Genomic DNA, 21,297 nt, shown 5'->3' on the forward strand with positions numbered 1-21,297 from the left:
TACACGATTATTCGTATTTATTCATAAAAAATATTTTTTTCTGTCTAAAATTTTCTGGAAAAATTTATTCATTTGGTTACCAGTTAATTTTGGAGTAAACAGGTAGGGGAAACTGGGTAGGATTGATGCATAGGGAGGCTTGATACATTCTGATAATTTCCCACGTAAAAAACAAAAGAGGATTTGTAGATCGGTTTTAAGTTACGATTGTTACAAGCTAATTTATTAACCTGAAATTATTTTATTAAAGGAAGTGCATTTTCGTGTTGAGAAGCATAAGTTTGTACTTCATTTATATAAGGTTCTTGTCATTGTGTATTGATTTGTATGAAATATAATTAATTTTAGGTGAAAATACACTCGATATTACACATATGTGCCAACACTTGTTGCTTTCAATTTAAGGGGGTAGACACGTCACGTGACCTGGCCGATTCGACAGGTCGGTATTACAGCATTTTTTCTGCACAGAAATGGTAATACCGATAGATCGACGATTACCCGGTGAACGCGAGAGGGAGCTGTTTGCTATATCTGTATTCTATTCTGAATAAGGAAAGAAATTCTCAGCTGTTCCGTTATACTTATAAAAATTTAAACGGAAAGTCGGCTGGTACTGTAAACTTAAAAAATTCATTGTACATTTTAATTACTTGAAATGTGCTTATGCTACAATATTCTACGTTAGCAGTAAGGAATTCTAAGTGAAAAGGGAAAATAGATGAGAGAATGTCCCCAGAAAATGAAATTTGTTAGGTTAGACATTTTTTTACTAGTAAAGCACCGAAACAGAACGTGAAATACACTTATTACACGTCCTCTGCAGAAAGCAGTTATCAACAAACATTATATATACAAAATTGTATTGAATGTTGAATTGGGCTAGTGAAAATGCGCAGACTGGATACGCGTGATTATTATGTGGTCGGCTCCTCGAAGTGACAGAAAATATAACCTAAATATATGCTATATGACAACAAATGTTTAGTGGCTATTTCAGCTTCAAAGGCATCGCCTTAAAGTTGCAAATAAGAGGCGCAGGCCTTTCAAAAGGCGTTCGAAACATCTGCGCCACTTCTCGCTCTTTAATTTGCTCTCCGAAGACGTTACTTAGTCCCACCTCTTTCGACATCATGTTCTCCTGTTACAAAGCCCAATTTTGTGCATTCTGAAAATTTTTGCCAGATTTTGGCCAATATATTAGGAGAACATGAAGCGAAAAGAGGTATTCTGAATTTCAGCTTCGAAGGCATCGCCTTAAAGTAGCAAACAAGAGCTACGCCTTTCATGGGCCTTTAAACAGTTCTCGGTTAATGTGATGCTTTTGAAAGACTCGAAGCTTGTAATTTCTGAATAGTATTCCATGGGCACTAGTTGCAAAATTTTCTTCAATATCGACTTGTTAACAAAGGAAATCTATGGTATTCTTAAGGAAATACCATAGATATTTGAAATTTGGATAGGAATATGTAAAAGGTATTTCTGAATAATAATACAGTTTGTTTCAAGTTTCTTTCTATATATTTGCATAAAAGGCCTTTACAGTGTTACAATAAAGTATAAGGTATATAAAGTCACTATTTTCTTGTGATTACTATCAAGGTTTCCATCATTCCGTCGAAATATTCCGAAGTTAAAACCTGTAAGAAGAAAAATATTTTTAGTAACTTGACTTGTCTATTATTGAAAATGGGAGAAACGTTACAACATTTTGTCACGTATGAAAATATATTAGTAAATGGAATAATTTTATTATGCAACATGTTGATTGAAATTAGTCGTTTTAGATTTTATATGTTTCCGGTAAGATTTAATATTAATTCCTACCACTCGTAGCACTGTAATCTTATTTTAGAATCAGTCGGTAACGTTGGGGCGACACGAGCAGCGGCCAATTCAGCAACTACCTACTCTGAAATCTGTTGAAATGCTGTGCGTGGGTGCGTGCTTGTATATGTGTGACATGTTTAGAGTTTAGAGTGTGTGGATGCGATGTAACTAATTTCACATACTGTAACTATATAGAGCGATTATTAATCGTGTATATTTCTGCTTTACAGGTAAGGAATTTTTACATAAAAGACGTTAAACCGGCTGCATTTTCGACTGTGTTCATTGATATGAAATTTGCACAAGATACTGCTTCAGCCGAATTACCCAGTTACACTTGTAACATTTCATTGTATTGCATTTCACTTATTTGAATAAATTGGAGCTAAGTGGTAAAAGAGTTTTTTTATTTAACGAGCACTACTTACTCCTTCCTATTCCAAATCACATATAAAAGACATGCTAAAAAGAACACCTAAAAAGATCCGTCCACGCAGAGTGGTTTTAAAAATCTTCGCATTAAAGCACTACTTTAAATATGCCATTCACTACTCTCAAACTCTATCGACTTTCGTTCAAGGCTTCTACTTCTCTTCAGAGACATTACTTTGCGCTACCTCTTTCCACGTCATGTTATCCTGTTACGAAGCCTGATTTTAGAGATATCTGAAAATTTTTGCCAGATTTTGGCCCAGGTATCAGGAGAACATGAAGCGAAAAGAGGTATTCTGAATTTCAGCTTCGAAGGCATCCTCGATTCTCTCTCCGAAGACGTTACTTAGTGCCACCTCTTTCGACATCATGTTCTCCTGTTACGAAGCCCAATTTTGTGCATTCTGAAAATTTTTGCCAGATTTTGGCCCAGGTATCAGGAGAACATGAAGCGAAGAGAGGTATTCTGAATTTTAGCTTCGAAGGCATCCTCGATTCTCTCTCCGAAGACGTTACTTAGTGCCACCTCTTTCGACATCATGTTCTCCTGTTACGAAGCCCAATTTTGTGCATTCTGAAAATTTTTGCCAGATTTTGGCCCACGTATCAGGAGAACATGAAGCGAAAAGAGGTATTCTGAATTTCAGTTTCGAAGGCATCCTCGATTCTCTCTCCGAAGACGTTACGTAGTGCCACCTCTTTCGACATCATGTTCTCCTGTTACGAAGCCCAATTTTGTGCATTCTGAAAATTTTTGCCAGATTTTGGCCCAGGTATCAGGAGAACATGAAGCGAAGAGAGGTATTCTGAATTTCAGCTTCGAAGGCATCCTCGATTCTCTCTCCGAAGACGTTACGTAGTGCCACCTCTTTCGACATCATGTTCTCCTGTTACGAAGCCCAATTTTGTGCATTCTGAAAATTTTTGCCAGATTTTGGCCCAGGTATCAGGAGAACATGAAGCGAAAAGAGGTATTCTGAATTTCAGCTGCGAAGGCATCCTCGATTCTCTCTCCGAAGACGTTACTTAGTGCCACCTCTTTCGACGGCATGTTCTCCTGTTACAAAGCCCAATTTTGTGCATTCTGAAAATTTTTGCCAGATTTTGGCCCAGGTATCAGGAGAACATGAAGCGAAGAGAGGTATTCTGAATTTCAGCTTCGAAGGCATCCTCGATTCTCTCTCCGAAGACGTTACGTAGTGCCACCTCTTTCGACATCATGTTCTCCTGTTACGAAGCCCAATTTTGTGCATTCTGAAAATTTTTGCCAGATTTTGGCCCAGGTATCAGGAGAACATGAAGCGAAGAGAGGTATTCTGAATTTCAGCTTCGAAGGCATCCTCGATTCTCTCTCCGAAGACGTTACGTAGTGCCACCTCTTTCGACATCATGTTCTCCTGTTACGAAGCCCAATTTTGTGCATTCTGAAAATTTTTGCCAGATTTTGGCCCACGTATCAGGAGAACATGAAGCGAAAAGAGGTATTCTGAATTTCAGTTTCGAAGGCATCCTCGATTCTCTCTCCGAAGACGTTACGTAGTGCCACCTCTTTCGACATCATGTTCTCCTGTTACGAAGCCCAATTTTGTGCATTCTGAAAATTTTTGCCAGATTTTGGCCCAGGTATCAGGAGAACATGAAGCGAAGAGAGGTATTCTGAATTTCAGCTTCGAAGGCATCCTCGATTCTCTCTCCGAAGACGTTACGTAGTGCCACCTCTTTCGACATCATGTTCTCCTGTTACGAAGCCCAATTTTGTGCATTCTGAAAATTTTTGCCAGATTTTGGCCCAGGTATCAGGAGAACATGAAGCGAAAAGAGGTATTCTGAATTTCAGCTGCGAAGGCATCCTCGATTCTCTCTCCGAAGACGTTACTTAGTGCCACCTCTTTCGACGGCATGTTCTCCTGTTACAAAGCCCAATTTTGTGCATTCTGAAAATTTTTGCCAGATTTTGGCCCAGGTATCAGGAGAACATGATGCGAAGAGAGGTATTCTGAATTTCAGCTTCGAAGGCATCCTCGATTCTCTCTCCGAAGACGTTACGTAGTGCCACCTCTTTCGACATCATGTTCTCCTGTTACGAAGCCCAATTTTGTGCATTCTGAAAATTTTTGCCAGATTTTGGCCCACGTATCAGGAGAACATGAAGCGAAAAGAGGTATTCTGAATTTCAGCTGCGAAGGCATCCTCGATTCTCTCTCCGAAGACGTTACTTAGTGCCACCTCTTTCGACGGCATGTTCTCCTGTTACAAAGCCCAATTTTGTGCATTCTGAAAATTTTTGCCAGATTTTGGCCCAGGTATCAGGAGAACATGAAGCGAAGAGAGGTATTCTGAATTTCAGCTTCGAAGGCATCCTCGACTCTCTCTCCGAAGACGTTATTTAGTGCCACCTCTTTCGACGGCATGTTCTCCTGTTACAAAGCCCAATTTTGTGCATTCTGAAAATTTTTGCCAGATTTTGGCCCAGGTATCAGGAGAACATGAAGCGAAAAGAGGTATTCTGAATTTCAGCTTCGAAGGCATCCTCGACTCTCTCTCCGAAGACGTTACTTAGTGCCACCTCTTTCGACATCATGTTCTCCTGTTACAAAGCCAAATTTTGTGCGTTCTGAAATTTTTGGCCAGATATTGGCCCAGGTATCAGGAGAACATGAAGCGAAAAGAGGTATTCTGAATTTCAGTTTCAAAGGCGTCACCTTTAAAGTTGCGAATCGAAGCTGCAAAGGTTTGGAATTTGGATAGGAATATGTAAAAGGTATTTCTAAATAATAATACAGTTCTTTTCAAGTTTTTCCCACTTTATTTGCAGAAAAGGCTTTTACAGTGTTACAATAAATTAATATAAGTATGTAGAAATGAATGCTGATTAATATTGTATTATTATTAAGTATAAAATATATAATTTCACTTCATTTTATGTATAAAATCACTATCAGCTTTCCATCATTTGTCTCACTTAAAGTTCCTCAATCCTGTCTACCGAGAAATGTTCCCAAGGTTAATCTGTAACAAGAAGAAAATATTTTTAGCAATCTGATTTGTCTATTATAGAAAATACAACTAATTTCAGGCAAAACATATAAAGAATATAATTATCTTCCTAATTTAAGACAATTCCCCTTTATTTCATGTAAAATACATCTCAACGCTGTACAATTCTACTAACATATCAGTAAAGTACATAGGAAATGTATAATATATTAGTAACTTGAAAAATATTTTTAGTAACTTGACTTGTCTATTATTGAACATGGGAGAAACGTTACAACAGTTTGTCACGTATGAAAATATATTAGTAAAGGGAATAATGCGCTCCAAAATTCTGCGTCTCTTCGTTAAACAGTCACTGTCTCGAAACATCTGCGCCACTTCTCGCTCTTTGATTTGCCCTCCGGAGACGTTACTGGATGAAAATAGTCTTGGAAAAATGTAACAATAAATAAAAAAAATTTAAAGTGTTCCTATATCTACCACGAATTACTTTTTTATTCCTGTTACTTTAAAAATAAATATAATATTGAAGTGAGATTATTTCCAGTATTATTCCTTTCATTCATTTTTATATAATATCATTCAGTATAGTATGTCCTCCTCTGTACTTGGTTACAATAGCATGTCCAACTTCCAAGCATTATTGTCGAGTTATTATTATAATTTTGCAGATTCTAACTTATACTACTAATTACATACTTTCAGTGATACCTATATTACAATAATGCAAAAAGTATTTATGTAATTATAAAGTACCATTGAATGTTTGAACCTGTTTTTCTCAAAAACGCTAAAAGTGAACATACAATATGTGTGCACTAATTGTAAGCCATCTTTGTACAATAGGAAATTTTTTTTTAATGTAGGTTAGTCCGTTGTTGTTCTAACTGCCTGAATTACTATGCCATAAATACGACAGCGATTTCAAGTGATGTATATGTAACGATAAAAGCGTTAATTTAGTAAATGTATACAATTCCCAGCAGTTCCTATGTCAATGTATGCCTAAAATGAATATAACCTAAGCTACAATCGTCCGAAAATGCATACATTGACTCCATCATGCTTTTATTGTGGCTCGTATATCCAGCTATCGCTTCAGTTTTGCTATGAATCCACGTTGGCAGTCCTCCCGAGTAGGCGCCATCTCGTATCTACTACCTCAACTAAATTTGTCACGTGACTTGCTATGTATTATCGACAATATGGCGGAACTCTGATTTGGGAATGTAGTCACGATTTTTCGTTTTTCGTTCTTATATGAGCAGATTTTGGCCTGGGAGAGGTCTCATTCGAAAGAAGAAGATTCAATGCGGAGCGCTCTGCTCACCGTTTTAGTCACAAAACTCTTTTAGTGACCTAAAAATGCTTGGAATGTGCCAGTGTATTTTCTCGATTTTTGTTCTACTTTAGACACTCGTATTATTAGATATCAACACAATCTCGTTGAACCATGCCCATAGCGGGCTGCATTAAACCTTCCTCTTTCGAATGAGACCTCACCCAGCCCAAAATCTGCTCATATAAGGACGAAAAACGTAATTTCTCAAACCCATGTTTCAGGCCAGACTGTGTCGGTATACAACGCGCTACATTACTCATGGCTACCCCCATAAGTACATATATTGTCAATATTTCAGTATTGTTAATATTATTGAACGCGTGAGGCGACAGATTGACGCATTGACGTATTGTCACGTGAAAATTTGAAAGTGACAATTATATTATTTTGACAATATATATTGATCGGTTGAGGGCCCCCGGGGCCCCTTTACGGATTTTCCTAGCTTCGATAATTCAGTCGTATGTTAGTTCCCCGACTCACCGTTCTTTAAGAGAAAGAGCGTAACATTCGTAACACATCTTGTATACATAAGTATTTAATGTTACATTGATGTCACATACATTTTAATAACATTCTGACACGGTTTCATGCGTATTCTACTCGCTAGAATGATGCACCAGAAATGCAGACAGGGTCTTTATCCCTCCAGCAGTGTACAACGATTCGAGGTTCCAGAAAACAAAGTATCCTGGGACATTGAGTATTCCGAATACAAACCAGTCAAATACACCGCTCCGGATCTGAAAGGTAAACCTTGGGCAGATCCAGAAATCGGCGAAGATTCGTTTAAACCAAACTGGAATACTGTCGATGGTAAGAAGCTACATTTATCATTTCACACTGAAGCATTAAAAAAATTTACTGCTTCCAAAGCCACAGTAAAATAAATACATTACACACATCATATATATTCAAATTGATAATCTGTACTTATTATATCCTTCTGTAGAATTGAAATAGATTTAAATATATTAGTGCCTCTATATCAGGGCTACCTTTATTTCACCCCTGCTCTTTCAAAAACCAACTATAAAATGGATAACGTAGTAATTGCAAAAGTGATAAAATGAAATTAGTAATAGCTTCGTTAATAAAAATTTGGTTTTCAAGGGTCATAATACCGTTACGTACAAATTCATTTCCAACAGAGAATGTGAATCGTAAAAGTTTCATGGGCGATTATATTATAAATGAAGACGGCTATCCGTTAAACCCCATTGGCCGCACTGGTATTATTGGACATGGTCTTTTGGGACGATGGGGACCAAATCATGCAGCGGACCCAATTGTCACTCGTTGGAAACGAAATACTACAGGAGCGTTGGACATAGACAAGAACACCGATAAACCGATTCTACAATTTGTTGCGATACAAAGACGCGACTCTGGAGAATGGGCTATACCTGGTGGGATGGTGGATCCAGGTGAAACTATCTCTACAACTTTAAGAAGAGAGTTCATGGAAGAAGCTATGAATTCTCTGCAGAAAGACAAGGCAGAAAGGGAGGAGCTAGAAACATCCATGAAGGAATTTTTTGAGAAAGGAGAGGAAATTTATAAAGGATACGTGGACGATCCTAGAAATACAGACAATGCTTGGATCGAAACTGTAGCTCTAAACTTCCACGACGAAGATGGCAAAACCGTTGAACAAGCAAAATTAACTGCTGGAGATGACGCACGAAATGTAAAATGGATGGATATTGATAGAAGACTGAATTTATACGCCAGTCATAACGAGTTTATACAGAGAACAGTGCGAAAACGTAACGCACATTGGTAAAACATAAGAGAAACCTCACTGTCGTAAATAAAACGTGAGAATTACTACCTTCGTAAGGTAGCCGAATAAAACTTTATTTTTATACTCTGTACAAAAGATTAATCAAAACATTTACACACACACAAAAGACGTATACTATGAATGTAACAAATGGATATACAAGTCATTTGAACCAAAGCATTACATGCTTTCTAGAAAGTGAGGTTGTATGTTGTAAAAAAAGAATGAATAATATAACTTCTAAAGAAATCTGATACGTTTGAAATATCACGTAAATCTTGCTTATTTTACATAAAATAACAGTAATTTATAATCTATGCTACGTCACATATACATATATAATCTATGTATTCATCACAGATAACAATCCACGTCTATTAAAAACTTGGTGCCTTTGCTCCGAATTATACATCTTATTCATGATAAGTCAAAACTATGATATATTCGCTTCTACGAATAACAAATCTGTGTAAGTCATATGAATGGCAACAAGATCTATTTTTATGGACTGCGAAATCAAAATACTTTTACATCTACGTTACCTTCCTAGACATCGCAATCGTTCGTTTCGCGAATACTTTTAAAAGCAAATATTTACAGACAAAGTATGGTAAACAATAAATATTTTTGTAAAAATACTGTTACATGCTAAATAGATCTTGTCACACGAACAATAATGGAAGTGAGAATACGAAATGTAGTTTTTATTCCCGAACCCTTCATTCATAATCCATAATTCATAGTTGTATAATTGACATGAATGTTATAAAAGAAAATTCCACCCTACATCAGTTTTTATGTAGTTAATGAACATCGTATTTTCACTTTTAATCGCTTCCTACACTTCAACATGGCACACTACGGTCATTCGACTCGTTTAAGTGAAGTATATCTAAAAATATCTCTGTCGGATTCTTAGCTTCTACTCCAGGTTGCTTATAATCCGGATTTTCTAAGGACTCTACGCACAGATGTGTGTTTAACACGCTATTGTAATTGATTAGCTTCTGAAGAATGTGATTCACATTCTTCTTCTGCATATATTTCGCAGTATTATCATGTTTATCAGAATAGATTATATCTTTCCTGCCTTGCGATTGGTAATACCGTCTTTCTAAGTCTAACGCATGTTGCGCCTGGCTCTGGCCTAATTTGGCTGCCTCAGTAAAATAATTACGTGCTCTATCGACATCTATGGAAAAACCGCCTCTGCCTTGGGCATGGAAAACTCCTAAATTATACGTAGCATCTGCGTGACCCCGTTCTGCCGCATCATTGTAATGTTTCGCAGCCTATGGAAACAAATGCAATACTTTCAATAATCTGCAAGGTTTCTCAAATTTTATGAAATGTTCTAATCACATTCTCACGCCAGCTTATGTATAACATTAAAGCGATGCCGTACCTTTGCTTGATCGACTAACGTTCCAAGGCCTAACTCGTAACACAAACCTAAGTTAAACATACTAGCAGTTGACGATAGCTTTGCACCAGTACTAAAGTGTTTTATAGCATCTTTGTAACGTTTCTCATCTAAAGCTTTCAGACCATAACGAAGTTCGTATTCGCCCATAGCAAATCTGTGAGTATTAGCAAATTCTTCTGTAGCTTCTTTGAGAGCCTAGGAATGAGTGGAAGCACAAGTATTAAACAAATTAATATTAACGAAAGTCATTCTTCTATAACTGAAATATATTTCCACCGACAAATACCGCGAAAGGAGACGCACTCGTTGCATCGAGGAGAATAAAGAAAAAGCAATTAATAGACTGCAGATCACTAAATTTTAATTGGCCAAAACAGCACCTTTCCTCGTCACAATTTTGTTATTACATGTTACAAGAAAATTCGAAGGAAGGATTGCTGGCATAATCTCATATTAAGACTGAATAACTAAAAGTGTGTTTTGGGAAGGAGACGAAAATAGGAAATGTTCTGAAACTAATTTCTTAGTAATTTTACATAATATATTATGTAACGAGCATTTACAACGAAGTACTAGAGATTACGTAAATATTTTGCTCGAGACAGTGATTATAATTACTCGTAAAGTGAGAGCTAGGGGAAAGATTATATTACACGTTACAAGCTACAAATAAATAAAATGAAAATTGTAATAGCTATTTAAGGATATCAAAAAATTTAACCAGAATTTAGAAAGGATATTGGAAATTACAGAGTATGGTACAACAGGTAGGCACGTGTATTCCTTGAATTATGGAGGAATATTGTCTATTATTCGAGTTCAAGTACGATCAAGCAATCAAGCAATCAAGCACTATCTATTGCCAAGTTCTTCTCGTTATAAATTGTAATGCCTGCAGACCAACATTCTCACCTCTTCAATGGTGATAGGCCCGAACGGTCTGTCCGCTTTCCATTCTACCTCCGCATCTTCTTGGGCATATCTCTTATTGTTGTTTCCAACGCAGTTAGTAACGGGCAGAATATGTTTCGGTCTAAGGTTCAATACCTGACCAAGCGTATGAGAAATACGAGCTTCTGGTAATCGAGATAGCTTGCTTTTTAAGGAGTCATTCTTTTCCTTCTCGAAAAGCCTCCTGCGAAGACACAATGTTTGGCACACCACCCATCCAACGGCCAGTACGCTGCTCTGTTAAAGAATTAATTATTCGCTTTGTTAGTAAATTTAAAAAGTTTACTGCGCATTCTGAATTATAAAAATGATTTTAATCTCTTTAAACAATAAACGATAAGATACTTTCTCGTTCGAATTTGTCTGACAACATAATATTACGGAAAAATGATAGAGGAAATATCGCAGATATTAAAATTCAGATCAAGGAACAACTAAGATCCCAAAGCTCTGTTTGAATTCTATTTTCAATACGTATTAACGGCTGTGTGAGAAAGAGAAAAGATATTACATTTCCGGATGAAAGTTGACTACTAATATCGAAAATTAAATTCAGCCGCTGCATCGCTCGCTAAAGAAGATAAAACAAAATAAATACAATCTTATTTTGTTACGCTTATCTCTGACACCTTACACCGTTTATTTACAACAAGAAAATTTGATGCACAGACCGAACGCTCTGCGCGTTATCGACGACAGGCAACATTGTACCGATAGAAATCAATTAAAAGCAAGACACGCGATAAACTAAATACTGCACACGATTTTTTCGCGATGTTACGACCGCGAAATTGGAACCACGAATATAGATTAATATTAGTGGCGGATTGAAAGATATGGACGATAAACATAAACGGCGCAATTTACCCATCCCACAGCTTCTGACCAGGTGTACTTTGTATTCCATTTGGAATCGTAATCCTTGTCTCTGGCGCCTCCTGCTTTCGTTGATCCACAGAATTCCTTGTTACAGACCGAGAAACTCGGCGCGAGCAACTTGTGATTGCACGTCAAACTGGTTTTAACCTCGTTTTTCGCGCTACTGTCCTGGGATGTTTGAGAATAGACATTTGTACGACATGCACGACGTTCTAGAGTTTCGCGAATACCGCGAGTCACATATTTCCACATTTTGTCCGACTGTTACAACGAGATAGAGAACATAAAAGGATTAAAATTTTGTCCGACTATCAGCTACACGCGCATGCACCCCATGAGGATGAGCGGCGCACTGATTGTGAGCCCAACTGAGCCAACAATTGCCAAATACTAGAATTTTGTCTACCGGGCCACGCGCAAGCGCTCTACACATAAGTCGTAAATTTCACATTTCCCTTGTAAATAGTTAGTTTATTATCCATTCGATTCTGTTCATTTCGCAGAATCATTCTAATTATTAATTCAAATGTTAAAGGGGGAGCCTGGTGTAACTAGCTGAAAATCGAGGCATTTTCGGGATTTTTTTTAAAGAAAGTATTTAATCCATCTTTCTGAAACATTCAGGATATTGTATTGTCAGATTAGGGTAAATAAAAAAAAAATATTAAAAAAGAGTGGCAAACAGATTTATAAGGGCTTATGCCCAGTCCGTTAACGACGCAATTATTCCGCCGCGGACAACGTAGCGTCTACTGAATTCATCAAAAAATTTTGTTTAATTTATGAGTGCACGCATAAAAGCCATATATTCGTAAGTTAAAAGATGCGAAATTGATCAAATGGCGGCTTCTTGAAAAAGAAGTTCACTTTTTCAAACGAAATTTTACCGGGTCATTCTACTTTGATCGGCCGAAAAATGAAACTATTTTTAAAAATTTTTTTCTCAATAAATACAACATATAATGAAAAAAATCTTTTTGGAATTTATTAAGCTACTCTTATATTATACAAAAAAAATATAAAAGATTTGGTGTGAGTGTCGCTATCGTCCGTAGCTCAATTAACAATTTTTGTCGAAACATAACCGAGATTTTTTTCGAGGAACATTCGAGAAAACTCTTTGGGGGAACTTTTTCTTTCAAATCGGTGCCATTTTGTTATTCTTCAAAAGAAATTGTTAATTGAGCTACGGGCGATAGCCACACAGATTAAGAATCTTTTCGAATTTTTTATTTCAGATAAGTCGGAGCCGGGAAATCACCTACGCCACGAACATACCTCATTTTTGTAGGTGTCACATTGAAGCTATAAAAAAAACATATGAAACAAATTAAAAACAATCTTTTTAATTTTTTTTTGTATAATATAAGAGTAGCTTAATAAATTCCAAAAAGATTTATTTCAGTATATATTGTATTTATTGAGAAAAAAATCTTTAAATATAGCTTCATTTTGCAGCCGACCAAAGTAGAATGACCCCTTAAATGTGTATAAAAAGCTATTTATTTAAACAGTATCATTATACCAATACATGATTTCTATGAAGAAAATGTTCACAAATATCTACGTACAAGGCCAAATCGATCGGTTGAATATTTTTGGAGTTACATTGTCCTCTGTAAAACTGTCGTTTCGTGAAAAACGCATTAAAAGTTATCTGGTAAATCTACGTCACCTGTTGTTCCGTAGCAGAACCAGTTATAGCCGCTTTAATTTTTCGAATTTCGTTCTGTGGCTTTGGAAACAAATTTTTGCGATGTCTGAACTATTGATTTATGCAAAAAAAAGAACGATTTTTTCAACCCACTACACCAGGCTACCCCCTTAAGTATCAAGTAAATAGTGCCGAAGTAAATGTTAAATTATATTATCTTTATTATTAGAAAATTAGGATGATTATAAATATTCGTTGCTTATATTTATGAAGTAATCGTTGGAAAAGAGAGAAAAACAAAATAGAAAAAAAAGCATTTTAGAAAAGTAAAAATATATTATAATTCCTTGAGGGTATCACATGCCGTAGCAAGAGGATTGAGACATATTTTTACAATTCTATTTTTGCGTCATATATAACTGTAGTAGCCCTGGTCATTGGGCCGTTGTAAATATTCGGTTGGATAAAAAAGTGATGGAACTCATCTTTTCAGAGCTTAAACACACTGTACGTAAATACGTGTAACAAAATTTTGAGTACGATGTACAATACATCTTTTATAATAAAAGATACGTTTACATATATTCTGTTTAAGTGTGAAACAATGTGTTTATACTTGAAACAATCGGTAGCTCGACCCTCTTATGCGATAATCTTGCGTGATGCCGTGTGGTGTTTCGCGTACCATTCAACAGTTTCGTGTCTCCAACTTAAAAGCTAAATGCTTCGTAAATATTTGCCCCGAGCGTTTTAAGCTCGTTACTTGTTACAAGACGCTGCAGTAACTCTGTCTGGAAATCTTTTGGCATTGGTTTGTCCGGTACTTGCCCGTTTATGATCGGTATTATTTTCGCCATGGGCATTGCCACTTTATTGATATTGACAAACGAACTCGCGTGATTCATCTCTGTACTATTTTTCTCCCTCCAACTCATATGGTTTTGACTGGATGTTCCGGGCACCGAAATACCATTCTGACTTTTACCATTCTCTATGATGGTAGGAGGGCCAGTGAAAAAAGCAGAAATGTGATCCACTAACAAGCTAAATCCATTTCTGATATTGCTCTGCGTCAAATTTTGTACTTCTTCGCTCTCCAGAAGATCCAAGGTTTCATTGATCAATTTCGGCAGCATTGTTCCCTGCCCTTCTTCGTAGTCCACTTGCAACATATATTCCACAAGATTCTTTACAGGATCCTTTGAACTATCCCGAGATATAATAGATGTTATAGCCCAATATATCTCTTCTAAATCTCTCAGGGTTAATTCGTCTTTTAAAGATATCGAAGCAGTTATCTCCGCAACCTTGTCCTTAACGAGTGAACTCAGTTTCCTCACTCCGTCGCTCATGAAGTGACTCGATAGCGACATATACTTTGTCTGCACAACGTTCTCCGTAGTTGCACCATTGGAATTCTGAATGTCCTTGTATACGTGACCACCCATCACGTTAAATTGAATCCTTATTAACGTAGCTAACATGGCGTACGAATATATTATTACAGTCGATCTGGCGATCGCTAAAACCTTCAATTCGTTCCAACATGTTATTTTATCGTTACAGCCAGTCCTGAGTTTATTTACAATAGCTTCGGTGTCTAGAACCTTTATTACAGAGTCTCTTAAAGTCAACGCTACAGACATTATCATCTGACTGCACGTTCTTTCTGTACATTCAAAGTACTGCCGCCGCTTCGACCTCTCAAACATCTCCTTTATCTCCTTCTCTTGCCATTCTCGAAGTTTACGCTGCGTGTACCTTATGAAGATAACGCTACCGAAGACAATACTCCCCAGTATAAACTTTCGCCTATGACGGCTTACAAATCCACGGATTCTCGATAACATTTTCTTTACAATAAGTTATATAAAATGCACAGGTTAGGTAGAAAACGCTACGTACTCCATATCATAAACAGCAGCTAAGCGCTATATGGAATTTAATCGCAGAGATTCTTTGATCATAAAGTACTTTACTGCACATCCACTTCCGTATGGTTGTTCAATACTACGCGTTCCAGTCTGTTCGTAATGAAATTTGTGGTGTCGATAAATCTTTCCACGCAATTCACGAGACACTTCTCGATCTTCGGGCCCAAGCGAGAGGAAGGGCTGTCGACACAGGTTTCCCAACAAATGTCAGTTAAATTGTATACCAATCCCTAGAAGCCAAGAATTGTCATTTAATAATTAACATAGAATGCGATTGTTCGTGGTAATATATCATGTTAATGTTCGTCTCAACATTTTTTTTTATATAATTTCGAATATAATTTCACATTCATAAATAAAAACTTAATAGTTGTTACATGGGAAATTAAAGCCGATTAATATGTTCTATGTCGGTCATGGCCTGTTCATGGTACCGGATGTGACATTCCATATTGATAGTTTCACGAGTGTGATAAAAATGTTTTTACAGAGTCGAAAAGAAGAAACGGAAAATAGATACCGATAGCAATCCGCGAAGCTAACCTGAAACTGTTGTTTTTTAGCTTCGGTCTGTATGAAGGACTCAAATCGCTCATCGACCGCACCTCGCGACCTTTGTCCCTCCATAAAACGCATTCTTCAATTCTCACCGCACATTTAACGCTGAAATAATGGAAACATTTGACCTTTAGACCGTTATCATTACTAAGTACGAACCTTACTCCGAGTTTCGTATGCGCTAAAAGCCAATAAGCGGTGGTCAAAGTTGCATGCGCATCGTTGTCATTTTTATCAAAAGGAACGAAAGGAGTGGTGATTTAGAAAGATTCGATAACAACAATATCTACATACTGTGTATTAGAATCAAACTTTTTACTTCCAAGTTGAATACTGGGACTATTTCATAGAAAATAGGTGCAATTTGTGACTGTTCGATACTGACCTCTGCAGGCCGGTGAATCAAGGGAAATATAGCAATTCACGGTCGATAAAAAGGATCGCATCCCCACAGACGCAGAGGAGGACATACAGGATAGAGCTGTAATGTAATGGCAATTTTGTTACACCACAGACGAGGTATAGGATAGACCTATCAACCAATGCATTTTTCTGTCACCGGTTTGGGGGGTCCTAGAACCCCCTTACCATTTTTGTGTCGCATGCAACGTTACCGATGAAGCCTCGAAACAAATTGTGACGCTACGCGTGGTAGGAATTAGAATTCAAGAAGTGTAAAATTAGGTCATTCGAAGCCCGCGATTTACAAATGATTCTGCTAGCGTAACAATTTAAACATCATTTTATAAACGTATTCCGTGCAACGACCGAGAAAAAAGGGTCACAACAAAACAAGAACACATGCGCCTTTTAACCTTGCTGTCTTATTCAGGATTATTTAACGCAAAACAAATTTATTTAACATAAAAATTTATATAAACAACAACATTATTTGTGGAAGACGTTTGAAACGCAATATGTGGAAGACGTTTGAAACTCCTGTCGCGAATTTAAAATTTATTCATTGTATTTTTCTACGTGTATTAAACATTTGGAAACACACGCATTAACTGTTACTATTCACGAATACCAACAATAAGTATGTATTCGTGGTCACTATGCTCGCTACAGCTTTTACCGTGGACATAGGAATATAAGGACGGAGGAACAGTTGCGGGGGATGATATCCTTGCGGGAAGGGCGACGAGGTACATACGTCTTCTTTGTAATGATGAACATTTGTCGCGTCGCAAGTAGGGATAGTGGCAGCCATATTTGAAGCGTTTCTCGTAGTGTGGTATGCAGTGCGTATTCACCTCATATATTATAATAATTACAGATGCATATTTCTCATCAATTTTCATTATTTTTACAATTTATATTCGTGAATAATCACTTTGTTAGTATGTACTTACAATTAGATGTCTGTAAGTACTAATCTGTAGCAACACTTTTTCATAATTAGCGGTACGGAGCATGCGTAGAATGCAATCAATCAAATCCAGGCAGATGCAGGTGCTCCCTCCCTCCACTCAAACACATACCACTCCCCACGCCTAAAGTCGCAACTATTTCTCCGCAGTCCGTCCCTATATTCCTAAATATGTCCATGGTTTTTACTACACCGACTGTTTGAATTCTTTTTGAACTGTATACTGCGCATCGTAACCTGATAATATTTATAATTGAAAAAAAAAACACGTCCGTTGAATAGTTTTGTATATATATATCGAGGAGGAAATTCAAAATAAAGGTTCCAACGACTCAAGTCCACCTCGAAGTGACAAATGTGATATTAACCTTAATTTCGTAAAACCTGCTCGAAATCTTAGAAGCGAGCAGCATGGCTAAAATTGTCGAATCGTTAAAAAGATTGAGCGTTGAACATGAATCGCGGAACCACGATAACAATCGAACCGCCAGGAGAAAAGGCGAATTAACATTATCAGTGGAAAAGGTGGTGGCCCCCGATCATAATTATATTCTTTGCATCTGTGGGACGCAAAGGTATATTTTGCATTCACTTACATAGTACTTTATATCAAATCTGTAAAGAAGAAGATTGTACTCATTAATCTCTATTATTTAACTGAAGCAGAACTGAATGCTATTTAAGCGATGTTTTGCAATTTTCCCTCCATTTTATTTCAAATATATACCATAGACATTGTATACAATAATACTTGTCTATATAATAACTTGATACTCGTAATATAGAATAATTTGAAATCCTTATCTAATAAGTACAGTTACATTCAGCTGATTTTTATGAACCTCAATATTTGTTGTTTATAACTGTTCTTTTCTAAAAAGGATTGATTGAAATGATTTTGAGTGTAACAAAATTGAAGAAAGCAGTCTCAATCACTGTAATTTTAAGCAATGTTGTCGAACTTATATTTTATATGAATCCTGTGCTAAGTGGATTCGTTTAATGTTTTTGAAATATTTCACGAATTAATTTTCACCAACAGTGAGCCAGAATTTAGGATCGGTACAGCTTTGTCTGATTATACGTGCGTAATATATTCTGTTGGAGAGAGTTTAACCGAGACCATTAAGCTGACTCACAATCAAGCACCTGTTGTTGGTATCAGGTTTAGTCCTACTTCTAGAAATATTTTATACACAGCGACGAGTAACGGCTTGATCACGGCATGCGATTTACGAGCTAGAGGAAAAGTGGTCGCGGAATTTAAAGGTACTTCAGGCTACTGTATTAACCACGAGTCTACTGTGCTCCGACGAAAAGAAGTCGGCTGAAAGGTACAACGGGCAAAGGAGTACTGCGTTCGCATTGGCTCTCTCCGCCTGTGTCCTGTTTGCTTACTTTGTATTCGTCGACTCTAGAGTTTCTCGCCGACCTCTTCTCGTCGGAGCACAGTACTTGTAGCATGCATGTATTAAGTGCTCCATATATGTTTGCTCTCAGATAGCACTGAAGGTGGAAAACTGAAGCCTCTTTCTAGTTTTGACATAAGTTGCGATGACAGGCTCATAGCAGGCGGCACCGAGCATGTCGGAGGGGATGCGTTTATTTTATTTTGGGATATAAGATACAGTAATTCGAAATTGGATGACAAAAATAATCTTCTTGGTGGGTATTGGGAATCTCACATGGAAGATGTCACTAGTTTGGCATTTCATACTAGTAAGCAGGATGTCTTGGCATCCGGTAGTACTGATGGATTGATTAACGTCTTCGACCTTACGCAACCGTCAGAAGATTCTGCGTTAACATACTCCTTGAACACCGAATCATCCGTAGTAAGTTATAATTTGTAATGTACTTTTAATTCTGCCGGTACTGCGAAGTAGAGTCAAGCTGTTCTCGCTAAACATGCCTTTCAAATAAAAGGATAGGATAGGCTGGCTGAACGATGATAATCTATGGTGCACAACTCACATGCATTCGTTACAACTTTGGAACTGTGACGGTGCAACTCCATACGCCAAGTTCGAGCGGAGTAGTTTAGCTCTCTTTCAGGTTGGTATACGTTTAGTTGCAGTTGTTATCGATGCCTCAGGTTCGTAGAGTAATTTACTTAAAGGTAAATTGAGGACCTTGCAGACAGAGGAGTGCAGCTCCATTTTTGATAGTTTTCGAGTTATTAGGTGTAATATATGTAAAAAGAATTCTACATCGTTTGTTGATGCAATTCCGATAACAAATGAGCGATTTATTGCAAATTTTGAATAAACCAAAGTAATAATTTTATAAAATTCTAATTTACTTGAAGTTGGTAAAGACGCAGCTGCACCCCTCTTGCTGCAAGGTTTTCAATTACAAATGCAACTTAAAATATTTACAAATAATTTCCGCGACTGCGTATAAAAACTGTTCAGAAACTTTGCATAATTTATCTTTGTTAGAACGATGACCCGAACAGCTGTTACACAGTCAGGGTACATGCTTCAAATACACTTGAGCAACCATTCCTCCTAACAGGTTCTAGCAGTGTTAAAGGGTAAATTACTATATAACTTAACAATGTGTCGTTGAAATCAAATATATTATTAGTAGCGATTGTGAACAACCATCTTCGTGCGTATTCATAATTGTTCTCACATGTTTTCCACCATTATAATATTCTAGGGAAAATTTAAGATGCTTAAACGTCGTAAATGGCAGGCTAGAAGCGTGTTATAACATGGCGGGAAATAAGCAAATAGTACGGGATAGTTGGTTACACGAGAAGGTATAATCTTCGATACATTTGACGGAAAATTAAATCATTCGATTTGTACGGAAACTTACAAGAGTAATGCTTTAATATGATTTACAGAGTGGTTCCTTGATAACAGTAGGCGAAGGTGGGCGTATAAACATTTGGAGAGAAGCAGAAACGTCGCCCGTAGAACAAAATTCTAGCCACAAGTTGATTGCAAAAATTGGTACTGGGAAAGGACGTGATCGCCAGCACAGGAGCAAGCCATATTGAGATGAATGCGATAGAAAGAAATGTTTGTAAATGCGAAAAGAGTTGCTTGTAAATATAATAAACAGAAAGGAAATATCATGTAACATTAACACAATCGCACGGTTCCTTCATGTTCTTCTTTATTACAATAACGGTTGTATGTACATTTATAATAAATAGATATTATTTCTTTATGCGGCTAATGATTTAACGGCGATTCACGTATTAATCGAAAAATGCAGCAAAACATGTGTATATAAACGCTAAGGAATGTAAATCACATATCAGTGTGTGTGTGTTTGTGTGTATGTATACATATGTGTATATATATATGTATAGAATTGAAAGAGGAAGAAAAATTACTGTATATATTTGTTTACTCTTGCCAAGTAACAGATTCACTTTGATAGATCGCCTTACGGAAAAATGATTTCATCTCGCAATGTAAAGATTCATTGAAATAGGAGTACTTGTATTTGTCATAAAATAGACGTATTTAGAGCAGCTGTGAATAAAATAGCAATCTTGATAAAGTAATCAAGCAAATAACAATGATAACAATATTAGCGTGTAACCGATATATTATCGGTTCTTAGTTTAAAATTGTCCAACTCTACGGAGAATTAATGCTGGATGCATCGTGTGTGAGCGCGCCTTAAAACAAACACACGCGTCCACTTATTTAGATATTATAATTTTACATTAACGTTTCCAAAGACGATCGCAGTAGCGAGTATCACAATGATAACAGTAGATATAGCTTTAGAGTAAAATAGTAGGTACAGAGTAAACGTACAAAAATACTTCCCGTGAGCATATCAGGGACGTAAAGATTCACTAAAACGTGGAAAACCGCGTTGCTAATAATTCTTTATATCCTTTTTCCTTAAATTTATGCTGTCAGGTGACATCAAACGTTCCTCGGATGCCACGAGACGCACCTAGGCCGCCACACTACTCCTTAGTTGTTATTCCCAATTTGATTCCTCGCGCTACCCTGAAGATGGTGTGCGACTTCATTGCACAGGGAAAATATTTAATAACAACGAACTTTTAATTGTATCGAGCTACGTTTGACATAGTGGAACGTTCTTAATATATATAAAGAATACATTCTTTAATATGTATATAATTGTATATGCATATT

General features: G+C 36.9%; 5 protein-coding genes and 1 long non-coding RNA gene across 8 annotated transcripts; 2 read left to right on the forward strand and 4 right to left on the reverse strand.

Moving 5' to 3' along the window:
• Positions 1-5,045: 5,045 nt before the first annotated feature.
• Positions 5,046-6,935, reverse strand: LOC143373545 (uncharacterized). Its single transcript, XR_013086481.1, has 2 exons — positions 6,016-6,935; positions 5,046-5,271 (listed from the first exon to the last, which is right to left on the reverse strand). It is a non-coding gene; the product is annotated as an uncharacterized LOC143373545 (long non-coding RNA).
• A 151-nt stretch (positions 6,936-7,086) lies between these two features.
• LOC143373543 (ADP-ribose pyrophosphatase, mitochondrial) lies at positions 7,087-8,471 on the forward strand. Its single transcript, XM_076820909.1, has 2 exons — positions 7,087-7,417; positions 7,753-8,471. The coding sequence occupies exons 1-2, from the start codon at positions 7,192-7,194 to the stop codon at positions 8,385-8,387; spliced, it is 861 nt and encodes a 286-aa protein (XP_076677024.1). The 5' UTR covers positions 7,087-7,191; the 3' UTR covers positions 8,388-8,471.
• LOC143373541 (uncharacterized) lies at positions 8,441-12,003 on the reverse strand. Its single transcript, XM_076820907.1, has 4 exons — positions 11,632-12,003; positions 10,726-11,001; positions 9,793-10,008; positions 8,441-9,679 (listed from the first exon to the last, which is right to left on the reverse strand). The coding sequence occupies exons 1-4, from the start codon at positions 11,893-11,895 to the stop codon at positions 9,233-9,235; spliced, it is 1,203 nt and encodes a 400-aa protein (XP_076677022.1). The 5' UTR covers positions 11,896-12,003; the 3' UTR covers positions 8,441-9,232.
• Positions 12,004-13,494: 1,491 nt separating this feature from the next.
• Pex3 (peroxisomal biogenesis factor 3) lies at positions 13,495-15,147 on the reverse strand. The gene has a single exon (XM_076820908.1). It carries the CDS (start codon positions 15,145-15,147, stop codon positions 14,008-14,010), a length of 1,140 nt encoding a protein of 379 aa, XP_076677023.1. The 3' UTR covers positions 13,495-14,007.
• A 125-nt stretch (positions 15,148-15,272) lies between these two features.
• LOC143373544 (mitochondrial import inner membrane translocase subunit Tim8 A-like) lies at positions 15,273-16,287 on the reverse strand. Of its 3 annotated transcripts, none has more exons than XM_076820913.1 (3): positions 16,175-16,287; positions 15,775-15,894; positions 15,273-15,461 (listed from the first exon to the last, which is right to left on the reverse strand). In XM_076820913.1, exons 2-3 carry the CDS (start codon positions 15,865-15,867, stop codon positions 15,273-15,275), a joined length of 282 nt encoding a protein of 93 aa, XP_076677028.1. In that variant the 5' UTR covers positions 15,868-15,894; positions 16,175-16,287. The 3 variants fall into 3 exon arrangements, with proteins under 3 accessions (XP_076677028.1, XP_076677027.1, XP_076677025.1); XM_076820912.1 differs by having other exon boundaries at positions 16,084-16,232; XM_076820910.1 differs by lacking the exon at positions 16,175-16,287 and having other exon boundaries at positions 15,775-16,063.
• Positions 16,288-17,326: 1,039 nt separating this feature from the next.
• On the forward strand, positions 17,327-20,342 carry LOC143373377 (WD repeat-containing protein 89). The gene is made up of 7 exons (XM_076820591.1): positions 17,327-17,736; positions 18,204-18,430; positions 18,662-18,996; positions 19,088-19,216; positions 19,603-19,697; positions 19,826-19,928; positions 20,016-20,342. Exons 1-7 carry the CDS (start codon positions 17,573-17,575, stop codon positions 20,169-20,171), a joined length of 1,209 nt encoding a protein of 402 aa, XP_076676706.1. The 5' UTR covers positions 17,327-17,572; the 3' UTR covers positions 20,172-20,342.
• Positions 20,343-21,297: the final 955 nt, after the last annotated feature.

This window comes from Andrena cerasifolii, chromosome 9 (genome assembly GCF_050908995.1).
Source record: "Andrena cerasifolii isolate SP2316 chromosome 9, iyAndCera1_principal, whole genome shotgun sequence".
Classification (NCBI taxonomy): Eukaryota; Metazoa; Arthropoda; class Insecta; order Hymenoptera; family Andrenidae; genus Andrena; species Andrena cerasifolii.

Coding starts and splice junctions, on each gene's coding strand:
- LOC143373544 (XM_076820913.1), bottom strand. CDS start 15,867: ATGCGTTTTATGGAGGGACAAAGGTCGCGAGGTGCGGTCGATGAGCGA. Junction 15,462..15,774: donor CTAAAAAACAACAGTTTCAG/GTTAGCTTCGCG, acceptor CTTGGCTTCTAG/GGATTGGTATACAATTTAAC.
- LOC143373543 (XM_076820909.1), top strand. CDS start 7,192: ATGCGTATTCTACTCGCTAGAATGATGCACCAGAAATGCAGACAGGGT. Junction 7,418..7,752: donor AAACTGGAATACTGTCGATG/GTAAGAAGCTAC, acceptor CATTTCCAACAG/AGAATGTGAATCGTAAAAGT.
- Pex3 (XM_076820908.1), bottom strand. CDS start 15,147: ATGTTATCGAGAATCCGTGGATTTGTAAGCCGTCATAGGCGAAAGTTT.
- LOC143373377 (XM_076820591.1), top strand. CDS start 17,573: ATGGCTAAAATTGTCGAATCGTTAAAAAGATTGAGCGTTGAACATGAA. Junction 18,997..19,087: donor TGAACACCGAATCATCCGTA/GTAAGTTATAAT, acceptor TTCAAATAAAAG/GATAGGATAGGCTGGCTGAA. Junction 19,217..19,602: donor GTAGTTTAGCTCTCTTTCAG/GTTGGTATACGT, acceptor TATCTTTGTTAG/AACGATGACCCGAACAGCTG.
- LOC143373541 (XM_076820907.1), bottom strand. CDS start 11,895: ATGTGGAAATATGTGACTCGCGGTATTCGCGAAACTCTAGAACGTCGT. Junction 10,009..10,725: donor GGCCTATCACCATTGAAGAG/GTGAGAATGTTG, acceptor ACTCATTCCTAG/GCTCTCAAAGAAGCTACAGA. Junction 9,680..9,792: donor CGTTAGTCGATCAAGCAAAG/GTACGGCATCGC, acceptor TTGTTTCCATAG/GCTGCGAAACATTACAATGA.